At 50.9% G+C, this 25,854-nt stretch overlaps 1 protein-coding gene across 1 annotated transcript; it reads right to left on the reverse strand.

Annotated features, from left to right (window-relative positions):
• Positions 1-12,355: 12,355 nt before the first annotated feature.
• On the reverse strand, positions 12,356-14,577 carry ANKRD9 (ankyrin repeat domain 9). The gene is made up of 2 exons (XM_083840203.1): positions 14,342-14,577; positions 12,356-13,627 (listed from the first exon to the last, which is right to left on the reverse strand). The coding sequence occupies exons 1-2, from the start codon at positions 14,538-14,540 to the stop codon at positions 12,681-12,683; spliced, it is 1,146 nt and encodes a 381-aa protein (XP_083696329.1). The 5' UTR covers positions 14,541-14,577; the 3' UTR covers positions 12,356-12,680.
• Between the last annotated feature and the right edge of the window lie 11,277 nt (positions 14,578-25,854).

A 25,854-nucleotide genomic window follows, 5' to 3' on the forward strand; every position in this document is an offset into this window, starting at 1 on the left:
CTGTTCTCTGCCTCGACAGATGGGCCGTAGTCTGCTCCCTCTGAGCTGCACCCAGCGCTCCGAATTGGGAGTAAGGAGCACGTGAACCAGCGGATCTGCACCTCCTTCCACCGTGCTGTGGTGAAAGTCAATTATTTTAAGGAGAGCACGGTAAATGATCGGTGTGACGCTTTGAAATAACAGGTTTAGCACTGTTAGTTCGCTTTATAATTACTGTAATAATAATGCCAACCTTGTTAAATATTAACATTGGTGCCATAGGTACTTGTGTAGGAGATCTGTCTGTCTTCGGTTCTAATTAGCTGGTTAACAAAGTACTGTCAGCATGGGCTGGGCGTTTAAAAGAACAAAAGAAATCTGAAATGTGTGTTTGTACTAGGAACAGATAAATTGAATCCTGTTAGTCTCAAGGCCTGCTGACTTCCTTTCATCCTGTCCTTTGCCTTGTGGAGCGAGCTTTCTCCTGTCCTTCCATTGCAGCTGCGTGATGAGATGGTGCCCATACAAAGCATTGCTGGGAGGAAAGCACAGGGCTCTGTAGTGGCTGTTCTGAGTGTTTTGTGTCACCTTCTTTTCTTCCTCCCCATCTTGCTGTTTTTAATTTCTGTATGACAGGAGCTGAGGTCCAGGAAGGCAGCAAAGCTGTTCCTTCAACTTAAGCTCTACTATTTTGTCTAAACTGAGGTTAAAGCCAGCAGGGCTTGTGTTACCTTTGACCTTATATGCCCTTGTCTGTAGTCCTTTGCAGCATGTTTTTCACCATTGCTGGCTGCTTGCAGTGTGGTAACTTCTTAAACCTGATTTTAATAAAAGACTTTCAAGATGGAAGGTGACAGATGTTTTCTTTTTTTTTTCTTTTTTTTTTTAAAGGTAAGAGATACATATCTTGCCAGATGAGTTTTCAAAGCACGCTGAGCAAGGTGAGCTCAGCTTTCACTTAAAAGGCCATGCTTCATTCAATCCCTGAGTTTCGCAATCAGACATCCAGTGATTTTTCAAAGCCAGTTTTAGGAGCAGGCTGGCATCTGTCTTACTGTTAGGTTCAGAGACCTAAAGAGGAATATTGTCTGTGCAGAACTATACTTGCTAAGAGCTATCTCAGTCTCTCCTGTAGCATATTTGTTCCGGACAACACACACAGACTTAAAGCCTACATACAGTTCCCTACTCTGCATTTTGCCAGCTGCCATGGGGAGTCTTTTGCAGATCTCAGCAAAAATGTATGTTTTCTTAGATTTGGGTCTAAGGTTTCTTGCTTTTAGATCTAGGGTCCTTGATAAAATTCCTGAACTCAGCCAAGGTGGAACATGCCAGCGTAACACAGACATAAATTACGTCCTAGTTCATATGTCACAAATAAAACTTTCTTCATGCTAAATTTCACAAAAATTCATGCAGTTTTTCATTTTAAAAGTCAACATTGTGGGGAGTAGTACAGCTTTTGTTGTCTCGAGGACCCTAATGGGTCACAGTGACATTCAGCTTGAGCTGGTTATTTTTGAAATCCGGAGTCTAAGGGACCGAGCTATTAGAGCTGTCTCTGATTGTGTACCCAGGTGATTTGCATATCATTATCTTATTTGCTTCCTGCATTCAAGATTCTCATCTTTCATTATTGATCTCTGTTATTTTAGCAGTACCAACTTGTACAGAGTGAATAAATTTAAAACAGTGATTTCCAAAACTCTTGTGTGAATTGACCACTCAATTGTCACCACTAAAACTTTCCTCCAGATTTTCCTGTGCTTTTTCCATCAGGCTTCTAATAAAAGCAGAGAAGTAACACACTTCTGTAAAGCAAATATGGACCACTTGGCAGTGCCCGATGGAACATCATATGAGAATCACTGTTCAGAAACACTGTTGCAGTAGAAGTGTGTACATATTTATTCTTTTAGGGAAGGCAAATGTAACCTGACAACTATGAAAATGAATTTATTTTGTTTATTAGTGCTGGTATCATTGATCTCCTGGACTGAGTTTAACTCTTCCCAACAGCAGATTTACAGTGTCTGACATGAGTTATCATGATAAGCTCAAGAAATACTGGTGACAAGTAAAACCATACGGTGGCGACTGGAAAAATAAACAATCTTTTGACTAAGAAGGCCAAGTGTGATGATGGTTTTTATTAGTGTCAAAGCACAGCCAGACAAGTAGGGAATGTTGGAACGCTTGTCTTTCATGTTTAGTCCTATATACATCTATGGCAAAGCTCTCACTACAATTGTTGTGGATGTGGCTTCAGGAATGTTATTAGTAGGATCTAAGGCTTCATCATATGATGCCTCCAGAGGCAATTTTGCTTTTGTCCAGCCAACTAAGGGATGTTTTTGGAAGCCATCCCAGGCAAGTGATTTTGCAAAATAAATGCATCTACTTTGAAGTGATAGCCAGGTACCAAGTGTTTGAGTCGCTGCCAAGGAAAACAAAAATTTTGACATGGATGACACTTGGGGAAGGAACCATCTTTTTCTTTCCTCTGTATCCTGGTGTCTCTGATGTAGTCCAGATAAGCAAGAACTATCCTTTGAAGCCACTCTGTGCCAGTGGTTGGGGAGCAGGAATGCGTATATTCAAAAGGCAGACAAGTCACAGGGGACCTGTGTAGTAGGTTTTATATAGTTTGCAGTTTGGGTCCTGGGTGAAGCTCTTGCACGTTGCAATAGTGCTGACGTAGTCTCTTTTCCCTCTGATACTGATGTGTTTGCATCTAGGTGACTACAAACAGCTGGAAGCACCTGAATTTCAGAAAAGATGTTCTGAGAAAGCCACTGTTAATAATGAACTGAGCAGAGAGAATGCCTTGTGGAGGAAAAGCAAACAAACGAACAAAACTGACAAATAAATCAGAGCCTTTGAAGAACACCCAGCAACCCACAGTTGCTACAGTGAGTAGAGGTGATACAATTGTTTCAGGAGATGCTAAAGAGAATAATTCTGACCTGTGAAAGAAGAATGAGCAAAGGGGCTTAGTGGCAGGAAACATTTCCTCACAATAAAGCTTACTAGGCTGCGCTGTTGTCTTTGGTAGGAAGTGGTGGCAGTCCCATTCTGTGAGGCATTTAACAACGGATAAAGGGAACAATCCCTGTAATGATATCAAGGGGTGAGAACATCGATCACAGATCAGAGCCATTTGATCTTTTCTTGCTTTGCCTGATTTCTTTGTGTAAGTGGTGTCAGCTTGTTTTCATGTCTAAGTACTCGTGCTGTTTGGTTTGGTTTGGTAGACGTGAATGGTGTTAGCAGAAAGTCAGGGCGTTTGAAGGTGCAGAGCACGTGCCTCTCACAGTGGCGTCAGCTGGTGCTGCAGACACTCAGCGTGTCTGCAGATCAGCCCTCCAACTATTTCAGCCTCTGTGTAAGAACAGCTAGGGCTGATTGATGTGAAAAAAGCCGGTGTGAAAACACTGCTCTTTGTGGTAGGAGGGGCATGAAAGCAACCACCAGCTAGCAGTGTGTATAGCATAACCCTGTAATGCTTGTCATGTACCTGGGGGGTTGTTTGCTTTGGTTGTTTTTATTTTCAAAATCAGTGTGTCAAGAGCATAATATGAGAGAGGTTTATATGACCTCTGGTGATTTGGCATTAGAACCATATGACAGATTTATAATAGGAAAATGGGTAACTTAGGTAGTAAATCTGTTTTGTCAGTCTGTAGATGCTGGTTTCTATAATCTTTCTCCCCAGACGTGATGCCTCCACAAGTGGATGCTCACATTTAGCATCAGACTTTGTCTTCATCAGGCCTGAGCTGTGTTCTGTTACTTTTTTATTTTTTACCTAGTAATTCGCATCAAAGTGAGCCATCACGTGTTGTTCTCTGTTTTCTCCTTTGGTAGCAGCAGCGCTCTTGAAGTGATGGTCAGCAGACAACTTGCCTTTACCTGTAGGCAGGTGAAGAAGGAGAGCAGGCAAACAGAAAGCAGAAGTTGAAGGTTTGCTGCTGGCAGACTTACTGTGCTTGGGAGTGGCTTCCAAACGCTGCTCAGAAAGGAGTAACCCATGGTGGTGAGAGAGGGCGGTGTGATCCTCATTAACCAGAAATTCATCAGAGTGTCAAGCTTGCAGTTTACAATAAGGGTGTGGGCTTGAGAACAGCCTGGTCGTTAGGACAAGTACATCCTTCAGTAATAGCAACAAAGCAATACGGAATTATGTTTTCCCATTGCAGAGATCAGGAAAGTAGGAGAGCAGCCAAAAATTCCATGATCACCCTGTTAGTGCTTAATGCTTTGATACCACAAAGGATATGGGCTCTCTATAGGCTCTGAGCTCACAGCTTGCTATCACAGTGCTGCCCTCTTGCCAGCTGAACCAAAAGGCGTTGGCTCAGCTGGCCAAATTGACTTGACCCTTCACAGAGACCATCTAATTGAGGGCACACATCTCTCTGCCACACTGTAGTTAATGCCTAGGTCATCAAGGCCGCTTGTGGTCAACATCACATTACAAAAATGCAGGTTCAGTGTGTGTCCCATCCCTGCAGAGTCACTGCATCGGTGTCAGATTTGTACTGAGTAAAGCTTCAGCGCAGCCTGATTAATGAATGGAGCTTGGTAAGGTCACGGGCTGAAGCAAGGGATATGGTTGCATAAATTTCTGTGCTTTTGTTTTAGCAGAGAGTCTGCACAAGATTTGTTTGGTATCTGAGCAACCAGTTTCTAAAGCATCAAATCCCAAGCAGAAGGCAGGAAGGAGTTCTTTTGCTTCTGGAACAAAAGACTTCCGAATACCCTCCCCGCTTGGTGTCCTAGGTTTGGTGCGGAACGGTGCCACTCTGCCGTGTGTGCACTGCTAATGCTGAAAAGGTGAATGGAGGCAGATGCAGGCTACCAGCCGGGATCTGTCACCTCCCAGAGCGAATGTTCAGTGCTGCTTAGCACCCCCGAAAGGCACAGCAGTCACCGAGCAGAGCCTTTCCCATGCGCTGGAGGTGGGCAGAGCCGAGCCCTGTGTTACCCCCTCCCCCTTCTTTTGCCTGGCACTAGCTTGTCAAGTTACTCGCTCGCTATCAGGGGCAACAAGGCAGTTTGCTCCCCCTCTCTTCTCCTCCCATCATTCAGCAAAGAGAACTGGAACACGGCAGACTTGCTGTTTGAGCAGAGCACAGAGGGTTGCAGCTCCCTTTTTGGCCCCGGCAGCCTTAGCTGCGCAACAGGGAGAAACGTTTGCCTGATAACTCCCTGACTTGTACACGCAAAAATGCTGTTTGCAGGGACAGCGTGGACTTTTGCAGGGACAGCAAGGACTATTGCAGGACAAGGTCTGCTGTTAGCTGGCTTGTACTGAGTGAGTACTTGTGAGACTTGAGCGTTACCAGCCACCGCTGGGCAGGGCAATTACTGAGCCGGAGACCTCTGGTGATAAGAAGATTTGCTGATATCACTTGAGGAAAAAGCTTCAGCTGAGGAGCCGGGATTGTAACTGCTTTGTGTGCTCTGTAAACTAGTAAGGGGAGGAGATGTGACGTGAGCTGGCTGTTCGCTATGTGGGCACTGCATCAGTGCTGCAGGCATATCGTGACTAAGGCGTGTTGTACGTAAGCATGGCTGATACCGCGTGGTACCAAGGAATTAGGACCTCAGGCTCTCGCAGTGTTTGTGGTACAAATGTTGTGCTTGGCCCCACTGTCTGCCTGACTGTGCTGTCCTCACCATCACCTGGGTGCTTCCTACCCTGTGCTTCCCCAGGGGTCTGGGCTCCCTGGGGAGCCAGGACTTAGCAAGTCTCCAGCACCGAAGGACAGCTTGGATGGCAGCCACATTTCTCACCTACCACCATGCTGGTAGTGCTTCCCCTGCACCCTAAGAGGACTTAATTCCTGAGAGAAAGAACAGAGGATGGAATGTCTCACACTGCAGCCCCAAACTGGGGGTGATGACCGTGGGGAGAAGCTGCAGTCTCCTGCCAGATCAGACTGGCTGGAACAAAGGGTTATGAGGAGATCCACCTGGAGACTTTCACCTAGAGCTGGATGCCATGGCCCTGACTGATGGGCTGATACCTTGCTGTCCTATCAGGAAGGTCGGGATGATGTTGCTGGATGTGAACCAGCCATCCCCCGCCAGCATGTCGTGCAGAGCTCCAGCAGCAGAGCCAATGCTCTAGTTCCCCGTACTGAAGGTGACCTGGGCAATACGCGCACACCTAGCTGTGCAGCTGGCATTTAACTTTGAAGGAAACGTTCCTTTAAAACATCCTACCCTATCCAGCAAGTGAATCATCAAGTGACTCACTTGGTCTTGCCTCCCAGCAGCTCCTTACCTCAGGTCTGTCTCAGAGGGTGTTTTTCTGCCAGGGTGTTTTGGTCTAACCACATCCCTACTGCTGCTGCCGGCAGGGAGGATGAGACGGCAGCAAAGCTGAGTCAAACCCTGGGCATCTGAAGAAGGAAACAAAGCTGACAGAGTGCTGCTCTTTTCCTGCTGGCGTGTGAGTGTTTCCCCTCACGAGCATGGGGAGCTCTGTGATGGCCCTTGTCAGACTGCCGGGGCCAAATGCATGCTGCAGCTCTACAGGACAGCAGCAGAGGTCACTGGCAGATTCATTCCTTGGTGCCAAGGTGTCTGCTCATCCCTCTCGTCTCACCAGTTCCCTGCTGTCAGGTGAAGCCCTATGACATTTTTAGGAGTTTTCTTAGCTCTGTGGTCCCTGAGGTCCTAGCATCCCATCTGCTGGGCAAGCCTGCAAATCTGTGTGCTTTAAGCGACAGAAGCAACGTGCCCCTCGCCTCGCAGACGTGGTGGCTGCCCAGCTCTAGGACAAGCAGTCACTCGGGTCACCTCCATTACTGGTTCAAGGCTGTTTTGTGCAGCCTGCTTTTGGCTGCACGCCTGCCCGTGCTTGTCATTAAAAAAGGACTAAAAGCAGCTTGGTTTTGAGTCCCTCCATCTTGTTGCTTTGAGTCACCAACCAGCAATAGCTTGCCTTGTTGCAGGAGTGGGAGAAAGCGTGAGAGCGCTAGCAGATGGTTTTGTAGGAAAGGACACTCAAAACTTGGCTCCTCAAGGGACTTGGTTCTCTCTCTTACTGCGAGCTAGAAATTACTTATCCTTTTAGGCTTTGCTCTAAAGGGCTGCCTCAAACGTTGTCAGGGAAATGACACTATTAAAAAACATGAATGTGATGTGGTGTAATGTGTTTACTATAATTTACTTGCACCATTAAAAGGAACCCAATGATTATAAAATAAAGTCCGAATATTAAGAGCACAATGCCAAAAACACCACTCCTACATCAAAACAGCAATTACTGCCACGGCCGGAACAAAGGAGCCGAGGGACAATTTTGGGCAGGGAAACTTTGCTGACAGAGAGAGCGTGGGAATGCCCCAAACTGAGCCAGGGTCTGGGGACACTGCCTGATCGCTGGGGCGTGAGCAAGCGTGGGAGGACAGGCAGGGGACCCTCAAAGCCTGCGAGAGAGGAGACAAGGTGCTGGCGGTGCACGGGGAAGAGTCAGGGAGTCGAGCGGCCCTGCTGTGGTCCTGCCCGGGGCTGGAAGCTGTTGCCTGTCCTGGCTGAGGCGTGCAGCCAAGTGTTTTCTGCCTGGAAGTAATGGCCTCTCTCTCTCTCTTCCTTTGGCTTCCTTCCATTGCTTTTCAGCAGAGGAGCCTAAAGGAAGGCTCGGCTGGCTCTGGTTCCCTGCTCGCCTCCCTGTTGAGATCGATGGAGCTTCCTGCCCTCCAGTTTGCTTTGGATGGGGAGTGTGGGGAAGGGGAGACTGGTGTGTTACCTCCTGTTCCAGGCATGTAGATGGCTCACTGTGGCTCAGGATGGTTTGCATCAAGCCTGAATTTGAACTTTTTTATTTTTGCTAATTTGCTCTCCTGAAGGAGGAGGGTTGACTTAGACTGTATTTAGCGATAATCTGTAAATATGACGAGTCTGTCATCATCTGAGACTTCTGAAGATTTGCTTTCTTGATTTATGTGATCTTTCCATTTACCAGCTAAACCACTGGGCAAAGAGATACCAGTCCTTTCAGAGATCAGCAAGGGAAGAGGGGAGAACCTTTTGTATACCAGCTGCATTTCTTTTAGTAATAGTGAAGCATATATTTTTTTTTAATTTCAAACTGCTGCATTTCTGTTTTCCTGATAAATGAGATATGTTTTGCAAGAGAGTTCTGCTTCTTCTATTTTTGTGCTGTTCATGCAAAAGAGTGTACCTGCTTGGTGGTGGAAGGAGCAGGAGTAAACCAGTGCAAGCAGCAGCCTTGCAAAACCATAGATGTGGTTCTTGTGCATGACGATAAAGGACAGTCTGATGTGGTCTGAGCAAGGAGTAGGCAGAGGTTCGTTTTGACTCATTGCAGGTGGAGGAGAGGCCGCTGAAGCCAGGCTGGGAATTCATGGTGGTCTAGCCTCAGAGGGCTTCTGCCACCAAGCAGTGATGGAAATCGTGCCACGAACAATGGTGTTATGAAAGTTGGTTTGCAAGGATTTACAGTTTAAATATTAAGCACATATCATGGGTTTCTTGTTTGTTTAGTTGGGGGCATTGATCTGAAGATGGGATGATGCAATGCACAATGATCTGCTGATGTCAATAGATTTGTTACATTGCAAGTCAAAATCCTGTATGACTTGAATGTTAGGCACAGGACAAATAGCGATTAGGAAACAAACCTAGCACCATGGCCCATTTCTAGTCTCTGTCTTTCCCTGCCTCTGTACCATGTCTTTGTCCTTGCTATTTTCAACTTCACCTTCAAAGCAGCCTGTAATCACAGCCCAGCCTGTAGCCAAGGCCTCCTCTCCCTGCAAGTCCCGTGCTCTGTGCTCCTCTGCTTCCTCTCCTCCTTTAGGCGATGCCCGTTTGGCTCAGTTTGCAGGGACTGTCCACACGGAGGAGCCTGATCATTAGCAGCTCCCTTTCTCTCCCCTGAAGCTGTCTGAAACCTTACCTATTTGCAGCAGATCTCCGTCGTGCAGTGCTAAGCTGACGTTAGGCTCGATATTCCATGTCTGTGCATCTTCGTGAAGGGGGTGGTTCTCAAGTGTGTGTAATTCCTCCATCTTCTGCTGAGTGTGAGGTGCCCACCTCTGGCAGAGCTCGTACCAGGCTACGGCCATGGCAAGAACAAAAAGATTCAGCTTTTATGGCAGGAGAGTACATCAGAGAGCAGGACTGAGGCAGATGTTAGAGTAAGGGTTGTTTTTTTAAGACTATTTAAGCCACTTAGTTTTGTGTTCATATCAATTTAAGTTCATTAACTATTTAATATGCTGGATAAAAGAAGAATGTTAAAGATCCCAAATCCATCTTTTGACTGAGCTACTCAAAATACTTCAGCTCCTCCAGCAGACACTAGACAGGTTTTGTGACTCCCAAATGTTTAATGGAGCTGTGGAGAGGGGCTGATTGCAAGGAGGAAAAACCGAAAGTAATGCAGTACTTCCTCTCTCCTTGCTTTCAGAATGAAAGTGTTTTGGGCCTTTACCTGTCACAGTGAATAAAACCACTCTGCACCAAAAGGTGGGTCGTACAGGAATCATTTTTGAAGGTGCTTGAGCAACACAGGGGAAATATTTATTGTCTTTCCTCATTGTTTCATGACAGAAAGCAGCCTTTTAGGGGAGCTGGCTAAGCTTTTCAGGAATGCTGGCTCTATACACTGCTGCGTATGCTTTTGAAAGCATTTCCCACAGATGAGTAAGTTGCCTTGTGCAGCTAAAGTAATCCGTGAGGTAAGACAGAAGCTTTTAAGTGCCTTAAGTCCTTACTCCTTGGCTCTCATGTATTAGGACTTGGTGAATCTTCTTACCCACACCTTTGTGCCCTGCTCCCGGCCTGCAGCACTGGCCATCCCCCTCTGCAGAGACGTAAGGACCATCCCAGCTTGCTTTATTAGGCTTGGCAATGGTGTTGCCACTGGCATTTTTGCTGTCAACCTTCGCCAAGGGATGGAGAACTGAAGGGGCTGTGGAGCCTGAGCTCTGCTGTGCCCCAGGGCCCCCGGTGCTGGCGAGTCAGGCCGAGGAAAGCTGCTGCCCCTCCTGCTCGGCCTGCGGCTGAACAGAGGCCTTCTGTTCCCAGGCTGAGAAGCCCCGGCCTTTTTCCAAGCTGTGACTGTTTGAAAACAAGCCTGGGCCCAGCTGGGCGAGTGATCTGCGTAGTCACCGGCGCAGTTTGCCCACGTTTCCTCTCAGCCTGTCCAGATGAAGCACACCAGTCACACCAGCAAGCCGCAGGCAGCGAGGGCCATCGGTGACCTTCAGCAGCACGGGCTCAGCAGCAGGCTTGACTTCTGTCCTAGAGTAACAGGAGGGGCACAGCAGGGAGCTGCCTGTGGACTCGTCACGCTGTATTGAGTGGGGGGGACCCTTTCTGTTTACTGAGTGAATTACCCGCAAGCTGGTGGGAGGAGGGATGCAGGAATCACAGGGGCAGTCGGCCTTGGATTGTTTCAAGGTGCGGGGAGGGTCTGCCCTACGCTGCTGATGCAATAGGATTTTTGTAATGGAATCCAGGTGGTGATGAGGCCACGTCCTGCCCAGCCTGTCCTGCTGTCCTGATGTGTAATTAACCTCCTGGCTAGGAATCTGGAGCGTCTTCCAGCATGCCATCCAAATAACCAACTCCCCATCGCTGAAGCACATTACATCTTTGTCAGCAAGGTTGATGAAGCTTTTCTGTCACCCCACCTCTGCCTCCTCCCCTACCTCAAGACACTTTCCTATGTGCAAGTTAGACCTGACTGCTTCACTTCTTGTCAGTTATGGATGATGCTTCCAGAGCATTACTCCAGAAGCAATGGGGAAAATGTACTCAAATGAAGAATTTAGCAATTTATAGTTTTTATTATTAAAAAGAGAGGAATTAGTTCTTTGGATTTCTGTATTTTTTATCCTCAACAAGGCAGCTGAAGAGAATAGTTAGAGCAGGTACATGCTTTCCAACATGGGCCCTGAATTCCCCGTGATAATTGGTTACAGCATGTATCATCTTGGTTTCTTGGGAAAAAGGAACATTTGCTCTTCTAGGAAACATTTTCAGTGCCATCAGTCTAAGAATAGCAATCTTCTTTCTGCTGCATCTCAAATTTCAGAGGTATGGCTTATCTGTTATCGTGCATGCAGTACGGAAATTTTTTTTAAATGAAATACCACTCTTCTGCTGAAGCATGAATAGCTTCGCTTATAGTGCCTCATTCTGTGACTTTTTAAATGTTTTTCTAACCAAAGTAAGTTCATGAATAAAGAAAATGGTGTGTTGAATGTGTCCTCGTATCTCTCAGTGCATCAGTTCTGTGATGATCCCAAAGGGAACTGCAGTGCTGAAACTGTTCAAGTGGCAAACAACTCCCTGCTACAAATTTAAGCACTGCAACAAAACAGTTTCACTGCTGGCTTCCAACAATAGAGGCAAAGCTGCAGCTCGGTGGCCTAGGAGATTCCTATCGCTGTGATACTGCTGGAGCCAGCGCAGCTCGCTCCCTGCAGAGCAGGCAGAGGCAGTGCCAGTTTTACAGGGGGGCGAGCAGCGCAAGTGCCCAGGATGCTGTAGAGTAAAGGTTGCAGAGCAAAAAGCCTCCTCAGTACCTTTTGCTCAGGACTCAACGGGTCTAAACACAAGCTTTGCAGCCAGGACATTACCCCTAAAGGGCTGTTCCATCTGGAGGAGCTGCAGGGTTGTCTTGCATATCTTGGAGCATCTCACAAGGGATGTTTGGGACACCTGGTACCCAGAGGGCTCAGCTGACCCAAAGCCATCACATCCCCCTGGGCACTGGCAGTGGAGGAGCTGGAATCCATGCAAGAAGCTGCTGTAGCCTCCTGGGCATGGCCAGGCCCAAACAATCCCTCTGGGCACACAGAGGAAGGCAGGCAGAAGCCTCCAGCTGTGCCACCTTCCTTCACCCCTTAGGGCGCTGGCACCTCACCCTGCAGCAGCTGCACGGAGGGGCCGGGGTCTCCAGCACTGGCTGCTGCCAGGGCAGGAACAGCTTTGGCTGGGGGCTGCGGGCTCTGCTCCTGCCCTCCAGGCACCGCAAGCACCTCGGCTCCGCAGGAGGAACAGAAAGAACGTCGCAAGGAAGCCAACTGGTACTCGTGCATATTTTAAAATACAGCTTGTTCAGCTGCATATCCCTGCCAGCCTTGTTTAAGGGGGATTTAATAACACGTCTTCACTTTGGTTTTGTGTACAAGATTAGGAAGCTTTCATCTGCACCTTTAAAAAAAAGACCACATCTCTGCCAAGATGTATTAGGAGAGCTGCTAAAAAGGAGTCATCCTGTTCCAGGACTGCTTGGCTTATGTAACAGGGAAATCCTAACTCGAAGATACTCCCCCCCGCGCACTTTTTCAAGGCACATGCCATTTCGGAGTTTTCAGCTGCTTGATTTATAGTTTGGATCATATCTGCTGCTGGTTTATTTAGATGTATTTACAAATATATTCTCCCACATATCCTCATTAGTACAGGCCATATAACATTTTTATAAAATGCAGTGTAGACCTCACCTCACCACAAAGATCTTTAAATAAAATATACTGTAAAGTGCCAGATACAATTCTTTTTTTTTTTTTAAAAAAAAAAAAGGAAAGAAGACAGTTCTAATTAAAACAGGTACTTGGCGGCTGCTGCCTCAGCAGCTTCGTGCACCGGTAGGGTTTTAGCACAAGTCTGTTGTGTCAGGCGAGCAGGAGGCTCCCCTGCAGCCCCCTCTAGCTCTCCAGCTTCAAGTCCAAAGGCTTCAGGAAATGCGGCAGGGGCAGATCGTCCAGAGCCTCGGGGAAGTGCTCGGGAGAAATGGTCCTGATCAAGACGCGCATGGCTCCGACGAACAGCGACGGGGGAGCCAAGCCCACCAGGCACCGGTACCTGCTCTCCCCTAAGAGGTCCTGCCAGCGCTGCCGGTTGTCCAGCAGCTGCTGCTTCATGGCGAACGGCACGTCCTGAGGCACGAAGAGGAAGAGGCAGTCGAGGCAGAGGAGCTTGGCACGCGTGTTGACCGCCGGCGCCTGGGACAGCTGCTGCAGCAAGGTGTCGAGCGGGGTGTTCCCGGCGCCGTCGGGCAGGCAGGGCGAGGCGCCGTGCCCCAGCAGCAGCAGCAGGCACTCGGGGCGCACCAGCTCGCAGGCCACGTGCAGGGCCGTCTTGCCACCCTCCACCCGGCTGCAGCCCCGGCGGTCCAGGTGGCCGGCCCTGTCGCCCGGCGGGAAGCCCTGCACGGCCTTGAGGATGCGGAAGAGGACGCGGACCCGGTTGTAGCGCACGGCCATGGCCAGGTGCGGGGCCGAGGCCTGGCAGCAGCTGAAGCTTTGGCTGGGCACGGCCAGGGCGCTCTGGGGGAACTTAGTCAGCAGATGCCGGGCGTAGGGCTGGTGGTCGTGCACCAGGGCGTAGAGCAGCGCCTCGGAGGGCGAGTAGAGGCTCACCTTGCCGCCGTCCTCCCAGTGGAAGACCTCCATGGTCCGCATGTCCTCCAGGAACCAGACGGGCAGCAGGTCCCTCACCGCCTGGTAGAAGGCGAAGGAGGATTTCTTGCACTGCTTCTGCGACTGGGCGCCGCCGCCGCCGACCCACCGGACGCTCCAGGGCATGGCGGGCGGCCGGGGTCCGACGGGGGCTTCCTCCCGCACCGGAGACCAGGGGCAGCATCGGCACGGACCTGCGGGGGCAGAGAGAGGGGCCGTCAGGGGGCACCCGCCGCGGGGAGACCCGGTACGGCCCAGTATGGCTCTGCACGGCCCGGTACGGCTCAATATGACCCAGTGCAGCCCGCTACAGCCCGGCACGGCTCGGCATGGATCTGCACGGCCCGGTATAGCTCAGCACGGCTCGGTATGGCCGGTACACCCGGCACGGCTCTGCACGGCCCGATACGGCTCAGAATGACCCGGTACGGCTCGGCACGGCTCTGCACGGCCCGGTGCAGGCCGGCACGGCCCCAGTACGTCTCGGAATGACCCGGTACAGCCCAGCACAGCTCTGCACGGCCCGGTACAGCTCAGCAGGGCTCGGCACGGCTCTGCACGGCCCGGTACGTCTCGGCATGACCCGGTACAGCCCGGCATAGCCCGGCACGGCTCGGAATGACCCGGTACAACCCAGTACAGCTCGGACGGCCCGGCACGGCTCGGAATGACCCGGTACAGCCCGGCTCCGCACGGCTCGGCACGGCCCGGTACACCCGGAACGGCCCGACTCCCCCCCTTCTGCAGCAGCGCTCGGGAACCCCGTCTACAGAAACCGCCTCCCGGTGCTCGCCAGCCCCGTCCCCTCCCTCCCTTCCGTCGCCGGCGCAACGGGCTCGTCCCCCTCCCGGTGCACGGCGGCCCCTCCCGTGCCGTGCCGTGCCGTGCCGTGCCGGCCCCGGGCTCACCTGGCCGCTCGGTGCCGCTGCCCGTGGCGGCGGAGGGGCGGCGGGAGCGGAGCGCGGCGCGGCGCCGCCGGGGCCCTTTATCCGCCCCCCCCCCCCCCCGCCGCGGCTCCCCCCCCCCCCGCCGCGGAGGTCGGTCAGGACCGGGGAACTGTCCAGCCGCCGCCCATTGGCCGCCGCCACGGCCGCCCCGGGCGCTCATTGGCTGCGGCGGGAGGCCGGGGCCCCGCGCCGCCGCGTGCGTCACGGGAGGCAAAGTTCCAACAAAGTTGGCGGCCGGGGCCGGCGGGGGCGGGGCGAGGGCGGAGGGGGCGTGGTCTGGGGTCTGGGGGCGTGGTCTGGGGTCTGGGGGCGTGGTCTGGGGTCTGGGGGGCGTGGTCTGGGGTTTGGGGGCGTGGTCTGGGGTCTGGGGGCGTGGTCTGGGACAGGGGCGGGGCCTGGGACAGGGGGCGGGGCCTGGGGTGCTGGGGGTGTGGGTAGAGGGGTGTGGGTGTTGGGGGGTCTTGGTGCTCGGGGTCCCGGGGGTCTGGGTATTCAGGGTCTCGGGTGCTCGGTGTCGGGGTGCTGGGTGCCCTAGGGAGCTGGGTATTGGGGGTCTGGGTGCTCAGGGTCTGGGTGCTCAGGGTCCTGGGGGTCTGCGTATTGGGGGTCTTGGGTGCTCGGGGTCTGGGTTCCGGGGGTCCTGAGGATCTGGGTATAGGGAGGGTCTGGGTGCTTGGGGTTTGGGTGCTCGGGGCCTTAGGGGTATGGGTATTTGGGATCTGGGTATGGGGGGGGTCTGGGTTCTTGGAGCCTGGGTGCTTGGGGTCCTGGGGGTCTGAGTATTGGGGGGTCTATGTGCTCAGGGTTGGGTGCTCAGGGTCCTGGGGGGTCTGGATTTTTGGGGTCTGGGAGCTTGGGGTTTGCATGCTCGGAGTGTGGGTGCTGGAGGTCCTGGGAGTCTGGGTATTGGGGGTCTGTGTGCTCGGAATTTGGGTGCTCAGGCTCCTGCAGGTCTGGGTACTTGGGGTTCTGGGGGGTCTGGGTATTTGGGGTGTGTGTGCTTGCGGTCTGGTTGCTCAGGGTCCGGGGTTTCTGGGTGCTCAGAGTCTGGGTGCTGGGGGTGTTGGGGGTCTGGGTGTTGGGGGTCTGTGTGCTTGGAGTTTGGGTGCTCAGGGTCCTGGGGGTCTGGATATTAGGGATCTGTGTGCTTGGGGTCCTGTGGGTCTGGGTGTTTGGGGTCTTGGTGCTGGGGCTGCAGGGTGTACAGGGTCCTGGGCGTGTGCATCCAGGTTGGCCCTGGTTGGGGTCCAGGGTGTGTGGGGTCTATGGGGAGCTGGGCGCACATGGGGTCTGGGCACTGCGGGCTTTGGGATCACCAGGCTCTTGGTGTGCTGCTCCTGGGCCACCAAGGAAGCGCACTGGGGCTCCGTGCGGGCGGTGATGCCAGTCACTGCCGGGTTCACAGCCGGTGGCTCCGATATCGCTGCCCTGGGTCTCCCCAGGCTTCCCCTTGCTTCTGAAATGGGTGACGCCTTCCGTGCTTCCCAGCATGAGGCGCGTGTGCACAGGCTTGCAGGGGAAATAGCCAGGCGTGAGCTGAGATGTCACGTTTCCTTACAGCCCTCTCTGAGAAGCCGCTTGGGGCGTTGGGGAGGGAGGGAGGCTGTAGCACGCTCCCCTTGACTCCAGAGAGAACGAAGGCGGCGAGGAACAACCGCTGCCTTTGTTGCGTGTGCCCTGAGCCGCCATCCAGCTGGAAAACAACACTGAAACTATGCTGGGTCAGGTTTGCGAGGCTATTGCCCGGTGCTCGCACCGAAGGCCGTGTTGGCCGAGCAGGCCGGCAGGTGAACCGCTCCTGTCCGGTTCCAGATGAAAACTCACCGAGGACAACCACGTCCTCCGCTTTCTGCTGACTGGAGCATTTCTGTCCAGTTGCATCCTATTATTTCAGGCATGGGATAATTTCTGCCGAAGCACAGGATCAAAATAAATGGCTTAAAAGTAGCTAATTCTACAGCCCTGGCCTTGGGAGGGCGTCCTGCATCGCCTCACCCACCCATGCCTTGCCACCACTGCGTGCCGTGCTGTGGCCTGCTCCGGGAGACGGCTCTGACCGACCACAAACACCCAGTCTTTTCCCCAGTTTTGCCGTGACATTGTCATCAGTTCGGCTGCCCAGCACAGTGATGCCAGGGCAGCCAGGTTGCCAGCCTTTTCTACACATTTTCCACACATGCCTGGGTAAGCCAAGCTGTGTTTGAGCCCAGAGACAGGAGATTAGCGTAGTCGCGAAGCCAAATTTGCTGTTGTGTAGGCAATTAATGTCTCTGGAGTGGAAGCGGGACTGGTTTGCTCAGGCCAAGCTTTCCTCTGGAGGCAGAGTTACAGCCATGGTGTGCTTTGGGCCCCAGCAGTGGCTTACAGATAGGCCTGAGCACGCTGAGTCCTTGAGGTCTCAAAGAGAGCAGCCGGAGGGTGGCCCAGAGGCTGGCCCCTGGTTGCAAAATGTGTTTGTCACATCCACTCAAAGCAGGAACCTGCCTGCAGCAAACACAGCCTGTTTGTGGGCTGCACAGTGCTGGAGAAAAAGTGTTGTATTTGCCCTGAAACTGCTTATAGTGACAAAACCCGACAAACCAGGAAGGTTTTGGTTTTATGATGATATGCATTTTATGTGTAGACCTGCAGACACGACTTGTTTGTTTGCAGTCCAGCCTGGGTTTAATCACTTTGAATTAAGTAACTGATCTTATTACTTATCTGACTATGAGAGGGCTTATCACAGGTTCCTTGGCACATGATGAGGATTAGTCTGTCGGCACAACCATGTCTGAGTAATGCAACCCTTCGTTGCCTTGTGACGTGTCCTCTTGGAGCTATTTTTTCTTTACCTTCCTCCAGCACGTTGATCTTTTGGTTTCTCCAGCCAGTGACCAGCTAAAGCCCATTTAATGCTACTGAAACCCATCCACATAATGGGAAGAAGGGAAAAGCTCTGCTGTTGCAACAGACATCATGTGTTACTTGAGGTTTTCATTAAATTAAGGGCAGGACCATATTGGCCATATTGGACTTAATGGGCGTGATTGTTGGTGTCATTGAATGCAAAATGAAAACAGGGGTATGAGTGATAATGTTGAGCACATTTAGTGTTTAGCACTGCTTTTGAGCATGAGACAAAAAAGGGGCAATTAATACATCCCTCAGTTTCTAAAAGGGCTGAAAGATGCAGTTTTGACCCCAGTCCTTGCACTGACTTTTTGAGTGGGTTTGATGCTGAACATTTACCAGTTTCCTCTATTGCAAGCAGGCTCGGGACCAAAGTTCAGCAGAGTTTGGACAACGGCCCCCAAACCACAGCACGCTGTAGCTGCAGGTTTTCTTTAAGCCTCCGGCTCTGGAGTCTCTGTAAACAAGTCAGGCGGAAACAACCGGCATGCCGTTTAGCTAAAATTAAACATCTTGAGAGAAAAGTAATGAGCGAGGAGAGCTGGGGCTTGCAGCGGAAGCGCTGGGCTGGAACGCACACCCCGTACATCCACCTCCCGCATCGGCGACCTCCGAGCAAAGGCTTTAATCTCGCCGTGCCACAGCATCCCCTCTGCAGACCCGGTGCCACGACGCTGCTTTCATCATCGTAGTGTGGACTGCGAGCTCTTTAGGCAGGGAAATTATGCAAAGGGCTTGCGTTTGGTCTTTGGGGTCCTGGCCCTGCATGGGGACCCCTCTGCTCTGCAGTCTTTAGATGGTGACAGAGCCGGGTCATCTTGTCACCAGGAGGGACAAGGAGCCTGGTGCTGGATGGGGACCCTTCTCCCTTTGGGGAACCCGTGTGTGCCAGGCCAGGATGCGGCTGGCAGGCCGGGGCACCTCCGGCTGCGCTGACTAACAGCTGCTGCTGACACCTCGTGGAAAGCTCACACAAGCATTTTCTCCAGAAACCTTCCTGTTTCATTTCCTCCGCCGCTGCGGGCCCTCCTCCGAGCAGCCTGTCTTCTGTCTGTGTCGTGGCTGTGGCAACCCGTCTGACACAGCTCAGGCACTGCTCCTGGCCCACAGGAGGCCCACCGAAACCATCAGCCATCGCTCTGTCCGGGGGGGACTCGGGCCTTGAAACCCCGCTCGCCCCTGCGCGATGGCGCTCGGCACCATCCTCTTCTTCCTCCTCGCTCCCTTCGTATGCTGCTCGCTCTCTGCTTCCCTGACTTGGAGTGAGTCATCGCTTTACAGAGAGCCTGAACTGCCCCTAACCCCAGCTGGATTGCTTTCTCTTCTGTGAGATTGGGTCAGCTCCTTCCTGATCCACAGCATGAAAGAAAATCTGCTTTGGAAACAATGCAGTGGGAAAGCCTTCTCTCGTTACTTTCATTTCCTGGCTGTCACGCAACTAACGTGACTCCCTTCCAAAAATCTGCATTCCAAATAACTCTTGGGAACCCAAGACAAGCTCAGAAACCCTCCGTGTTGGAAAGGACACCTCTCCACCAGCTCTGGGGTGAGGTACGTAACGTGAGGGTTGGCTGCTCCCAGGCCTCAGTCCCAGCTGGTGGGAAGCTGAAGAAGTGGCTAACCAGGTGGCATAGATCTGTTGCATTAGTGTCCAGCGGTGGCATAACCCATTTTTTTTTAGGTTTTGAAACTGATTTTTTATATGTCACCCAGAGGAAGAGATGGTCCTTCATCTGCAGTTACATTGCAAGCCTTCAGATATGGCCACGGGCTATGGGTGTCCGTTTTATTTTGGCTAAGATTGGTGACGACCCCTTATTAAACTTTGGTTTTGGCATCTGTAATAAATGAGTCATGTTCATCCTTTCTGAAACCTACAGAAACTCCCAGAGCACAGCAGAGATTAAATTTGATCCAGTATGTTTGGAGGGGTGGGGTGGGGAGCTGGAAAGTGTGTTTGTCCCATAAAAGACAGAAAGGGACCTCCTGGGTTCCTTCTGGGGACCTTCTCTGTTTCGTAAGCGAAACGGGCGAGCGGGGTCAGAGAGCTCCTGGCGCCTGCGGACGGTTGTGGCCTTCGGCTTGATGTTGCTTGTTAAAAATATTGTCCCAGATGTATTAATATGACCAGACTGGATTGCATCTGAGCTGAACATTGTGAGCCTAAGGCAGGACATAAATATAGAAGCAAAACAGCCTGACATAAGAGTCATCTGTCCTCTTCTACACATGAAGTGAAGGGGAAGGAGAGCAGGCTCGCTCTCTGGCAGTTTGTGGACACTTCCAGGCATTGCCCTGAGCCTCGGCGAGCGCCTGCACCGGGGTCCTGGGGCAGAGGCGACCCCGGCCTACCCCTCGGTCAGCCCGCAGCGTGCTGTGCCACGGGACTGTGCACTCAGCACATTTCTAACTTGGGGTTAGATTTGCCGAGACAAGGTCTGCAATCATGAATGACTATTTGTTTGATGTGTTTGCCTAACAGGATTACCCTTATCATAACGATATAGCAACCTGGCCTTGGCATAGCAAAAGCCAAGGGCTCAAGGGGTCAGGCTCTTGCCTCTCCTGCCCCAAATGTGCATGGTGTAGCTTGTCTCCGTTATCACGATAACGCTCTGCAATATCCAGCCAGTGTTTCGGCTGGCATTAAGTGCTCCGCTTTTGGAAAGAGCACCTGTGGCATGTAACTCTGTCTGCTGACATCACGCTTGGCATTTTCCCCTGCACCTGAAAAAAAGAAAAAAGAAAAAAAAAAGATCAATAATATTAAAAGGTTAGAAAAAAGGATGCAGTGTTTTCCAATTAGAAAATGAGCTGCCTTTGCTGTTGGGAATTGCTTTGAGCAGGTGTCTAATTGAATTCAGGGTGAATTTGTTGCCCTCTGGTTCCCCAGGAATAGAGCTATAGGTAATGAACCAACAAGTCGTCTGCTTTCTGCATTGCACATCACGAACCTGCCTGAAACCATTATGACAGCATCTGTTTGTCCTTAAATGTATACCTGTGATTATGAAAAGTGCCTGATTTAAATGTCTCCAGGAAGGTATAGGATGAATGCTCTGTTCCTGCAGTGTTTTTGGCAGGGGAGAGCCTGGCTCTGCTGACACCCCATGCCCAGCCTTGTCCCTGCCAGGCTGGGGACCTTCTCACTTCCCGACGACATCGCTTTGACCCCAGCACTTTTCTTGCTGGCTGAGGCCAGCCTGGCCATATCAGACCCAGGCACTATTCACGGAAACAGGACCCACCGCCTGCTGTTTGCCGGCTCCAAAACAAGCAGGATCCTCTATTTATAAAGCGCTATAATTGGCTTGAATGAAACTTGTGGTTATCAGGCTGCTAGGGCCCCCAGGACCGCCAGCACACCAGCCCTGCAGTGCCAGGGGAAGCTGGGGGGGCACAGTGCTGCCTCTGCATAAATCCAAGGGATACCCAGGTCTATAGCATGAGCCATATATTCACAGACTTCTGGTTTCTGCAGCATCCTATATGTGTCAGGGCTGTGTGGAACTGCTTCTCTAGATGAAGTTTGGGGGTACAGAGCTGTGGCAGAGCCAGAAAGAGAGAATCTTCCTGCTGCAGCCACTGTGCCATGGAGATGCTCGGCTTGCAGCAGTGAACATTACAAAAAACATCGTTTTTAACCCTGAAGCATTTATAGCTGGGATGTGAGCAGGGCTCTGAGGCTCCAAAATGACTGGCTCAATCACCGGGCCTAAACAATCTGGGTTCACCTGCGTTTAACATTATATTTCGTATATTTGATTTTGCTGAGGCGTGTGGCCGTGTGTGGCCCACAAGGGGTCTTGCTGTTCACACCAACATTGTCCTGATCTCGTAGCTGAACGCAGGGCGAGATGACGAGGTCTAAGAAGCAGCAAAGCAGCTGTGGCCCTTCCATTTAGAAGCAGGTATCTATGTTGTAATACTCATTCAAGGGGCAGATTTGATCCGGTTTTGCTGTGTAAATTCCTCTGCCATTTGAACAGTAAAATATGATAGATATATGGCCAAGCAGAAAGATTTAAAAAAAAAACCAAAAAAAAACCCTGATGCTTTGCATATCTTTGAGGGCTTATTTTTATTCCCTTTTGTTCATTCTCTCAGCTCTTGGCTGCCACTAGGTCTGTTGAAATAACAAACAGGGATGAAGGAAGAGGGCAGCTCTTCCATGACCTTCCCTCGGTGAAAGGAGGCTGCATCACCGCAGTTAACTCCAGCAGCAACTGCAGGCTTAGCAGGTAGGTATTCATCCACTGTGCACATTATATAAGGAAATCTACTTTTTTTAAAAAAAGAAAAAAAAAGAAGATTGATTTATCAGTCAAAAGCCCTTTCACTGTGAAGTGCTGGTTAAAACCAACCTTTCTTTCACTTTCATTTCATGAAAACATATGCAGAAGTCTTCTAGCACTGTCTGAAGCTGCTCTGCTGCCAAGAAATCCACTGGGTCTGTTGATTAAGCCTCCGTGATATTTCCAGTTTCTCTGTAATTGTTTTCTAATGAAATTTTCAAATCCAAGTATAATCAGGAGATTAGACCATAGAGAGTTCACAGTTGGGCTTCTCGTTTTGATTTTTCCTTTTCTAAATCAGTAACTATCTTCTATGCAGAGATGATAAGATAATTTTGTGTATGTAAAGACATCTAAAACCCAGGTGGCAATATCTTTTACCTTCAGGATTCAGCGCTAACATCATTTTATGCAACTCTCCATTTTGAAGTGTTGTTTTTGCCACTGAAATTATTGTTGCTCTCTGATCAGATTTGCCTGTTAGTATGTCTTTTTGTGGTATAGTAAGTGGCTGAGGGGTTATGATGTAGTTATCCCTGCCAGAATCTCCCTGTGCTTCTGCGTGTGCATTTTAGAGGAACGCTGTGCAGTGAAATGCGTGCCGTGAATTTAGTGAAGTGCTCACGCTTCCAGGCATTGCTGGCACTCTGTGACATTCTTTGCTTTCTGCTGTGCCTCCAGCCCAGAAAACAGAAACGAAGAAGAGCTGAAAAGATTACATAAAGCAAAGAGAAGATGAGATGTGTGACAAAACGAGAATAGGTGTAAACAGGGAGACCGGTATAAATAGCAAGCTGAGAAACACGCGAGCCCAGCTGCTGCACGCCGCTGAAAGGTCGGCTCCGCTCCCGGGCCTGTCCTGCAGCCCTGCTCGGGTGCCGTGACCAGGACAGGCTGGCTGAGCAGCATGAATGACATGAATAGCGTGTTTGGAGCACACATGCTTTTTTTTTTGTTGCAGAAACACTCACTCGGGCTCCTTCCAACATTTTCCTGCAGCCCGGTGCTGCATGCTGTGGTCCTGCGGGCTCTCGGGAGCGCGCCCGTCTGGCAGGCATCTCCTGGGGTGCCAATAACACGGGTGGGAATTTCATTTCGTAAATAATATGGGGAGGTTTACTGGCTCCAGTTGGAGGGCAGGAGGAAAGGTCTGTGTTTGGTGGGTTACACAGGGGCTGGGATTTTGTGCGAGTAATGAAACTTCCCAGAGTTTTATAGCTCGTGAAAAGAAGTGTTTTAGGAGACAGATAAAATACCCAGGCTCAAACCAATCTCCTGGGCTCTGGCAGGAGAGCTGTGGTGGATTTCACTGCAGTGCTTCAAGGCATTGCTCAGGGCTGGATGCATGTGGTGAACAGGGACTGGAGCTTTGCCCCCACCATTACCTTTCAGGGCTTTGCTTGCCAGCAGGTCAGCAAGTAAGTACAAGTATTCCCAGGGACAGGCTGCTCTTGCGATTCATGTGCTTCATCAAGCAGGGGGAAAAAAAAAAAAAAAGAAAAAAAAAAGCAGCACATTTTGGCTAGGGTTCAAGCACCTTTTTCTGTTGCCCTTGTGATAAGTGTCAGATAAGAGTTCAAGGTATTTGGTTGCTTGTCTAGAATAAAAGCGTGTTTTCTTCAGCTGCTGCTGGCATCTGTGGGCTCCCTGAGGGTGCTGGTCTGTTGTTCCCAGTGTCTGGTCTGATCTTGGTAAATAAGACAAGGTTGTCCTGTGTGGGTTGGAGTTTGTCTGACATCAGAGGTGAGCTTCCAGGCTTCCTGTCTCTGGTGTGCTCTGGTGGCTGTGCCATGGAAAACATTTGGGATCAGCTGGGTGCTTCCATCAGGGGACTGGGGCCTCACGGGAGGAGTGTGGGGTGCCTGCACAAGCCCACGGCAGCTGATCGACCACTGCCGTGCTCCCTGGATGCAAGCTAAGGACAGCTGCGGTTTTAGCACCGTCATTAGGTTTCAGAGTTGTCAGCCTGTGGAGACGCACAGGCAAGGCAAGCCCCACGGTGCTGCCACTTCTGGCTTTTTGTCAGCTGGGGAATATGGGACTGGTTCTCGGGTACTTTAGTGGTGCTTTCAAGGTCCAGGTGTCTGCAGGCTGGATTTTTTAGTAAGGATGGCAGTGTGGAGAGAGGTGAGGCCCAGCTCTGTGGCTCTGAGGGGTTGAACCAGGCTCTGTGGGGGCATGGAGCTGCCTCCGTGCTGCCCAGCTGCTCTCGTGGGGTTTTCTGCTGGCTCCACTCTGCCCCGTGTTGTGGACAGTTTCCCAAAGCTGGAGTCTAAATTTACTTCCTTTCTGCAGAGGCCTGTTAGTCATCTCCCACTTATAAACAAACATTTCAGAGACACCCGGGAAGCCGAGCCATGAGGAGGACAAAGCTTTGCTGGTTTTCAAGTAACTAATTCATCAGCAGGCTTCACAGGAGTTGTGCAATAGCCCAGCCGCTAAAGAATCAAAACCATCCCCTACTTGTTAGGAAAACAGGCTTCTTGCATAGACGGATCCTTTCGTCTTCAGTTTGAATTTCGCATTCCTTTAAAAGCATTGTAGATGAGGTGGTTTGTTCTGAGGATTTATTTATTTTTTTTGATTGATTGATTTGATTGATTGTTTTCCTTTCCTCTGCAGGTTTGTCTTGCTGCTTTTCTGCTGATCAGCCCATGCTGTCTTCAGACCCTTCCTTCTTCTCAGTGTGTGGAGGTCTCAAGTCTCTCTGAGGGTGCTTGCACTGGTAGGACAGCAGAGGCCTCAGGAGTGGTTGTGGCAGCAGACTAAAGGCAAATGATTTTGGGGACGGAGCCTTGTAAAAGGGTAAATCTGCTCTCCCCCATTCCATTCCTGTCTTTATTTGGCACTTTTCTGAGTTTCGCTTCTGATTACTCTACCTAGCAGTAGGTGTGGGCTCACAAATTCCTCTCGCTAACCCATGCAGAGTCAGACGCCCGGTTTGTAGTCACACACTGACGTGCTTCCTGAAAACCCGATGTGGCACAGGGCTTCGGAGTGAATTATTGCCAGGGCTCCTGGAGTATTACCAAGCAAAACTGCCCCCGAGTAACAGCACTCTTGCAAATGATCAGCCAGTGCTTTCCTCGAAGAGCCCCTTGGAAGAAAATGTTTGTAGTGCTTAGAGAAGAAGAATTGCTTCATTAAAAAGAAAAAAAAAAGCCAAAAAACAAAACGAAATCTCACAAAGAGGGCCAAGTATTACAAAAATAGTGGGAAGTGTTTAAACCAGGTCTTTAACAGTTTATTAGGTGTTCTAGTTAGTAGATTTATCTTTGACTCATTAAAAATAAATAAATAAATAGAGCCCAGCTTAGTTACATACCCAAAAGTCATACATCGTTCCCTTCTGTCCCAACAGGAACCCCCCTAAGTCTCCATCCCCAGCGGGTACTTGAGGGGCTTTTCCACCACGCAGTGTCCAGTGATCAGGGTCCTCACCGGGGGTGCCCGTAGGGACCGGTGCCCCGGCTGCAGCAGCTCTGGGCTCCCCCAGACACATTTCTGGCTGGAACCCAGTGCCAGGGCTGGTCGGGAGCACCGAGGCAGGATGGATGGGGAGACACCTCGCCTGGAGAGGCCGCAGGTAGAGCCGTGTGAAAGCCACTTGCAGTCTGCTCCTACAGTCATGCACTGGTTGATGTCAAATACCGGGGTCTGCACCACTAAGCTGATGCTCTAATTTGCACTCTACTGCAAAATAATCATTTTAGTTACCCTACCCCAAACGTCAGACTCTTTCTGTCTTTTTAATATATTTAGGGATCATTTTCTTAAGCTATTTGAAACCGGTAAAACCAGCAGCTGGCTTTAATTAAACGGGGACCAGGCTATAAATCCCACCCCCGGCGTTTCCTCCCCACGGAAGCTAACCTCTGAAGTGTGCTCCAACCTGCCTTGCTGCCGGAGCAAGTGCATCAGCAGCCAAAGGTTACCCCCTGCAGTAAATCCAAAGCTACTGCAGGTAAAACATGAGCCGGGTTTCACTTATTGGCGTAGATTTCCATGTTAAAAAAAAAAAAAAAAAAGGCAGGGAAAAGCAGCCTGCTCCAAAGTAAAATCCAGAGTAAATTCAACCAGCTTCAGCAAACTCAGGTGGGGTTGGGAATGGTAGGAAGGAGCCTGCAGTTAGTGGTGCTTTTTTCCTATCCAGAAGAGTTTCGTGGGGCAATGCTTTAGGCTGAGGCTCTTGCTATAGGGGCTAATTGCACAGGTCAGCTCCAGCCCCTGTTTTGTCCCTCACCTGCAGCCAGACATGAATAAGCTGCCCCAAAAAAAGAAATGCGG

This window comes from Anser anser (genome assembly GCF_964211835.1).
Source record: "Anser anser genome assembly, chromosome: 5".
Lineage (NCBI taxonomy): Eukaryota > Metazoa > Chordata > Aves > Anseriformes > Anatidae > Anser > Anser anser.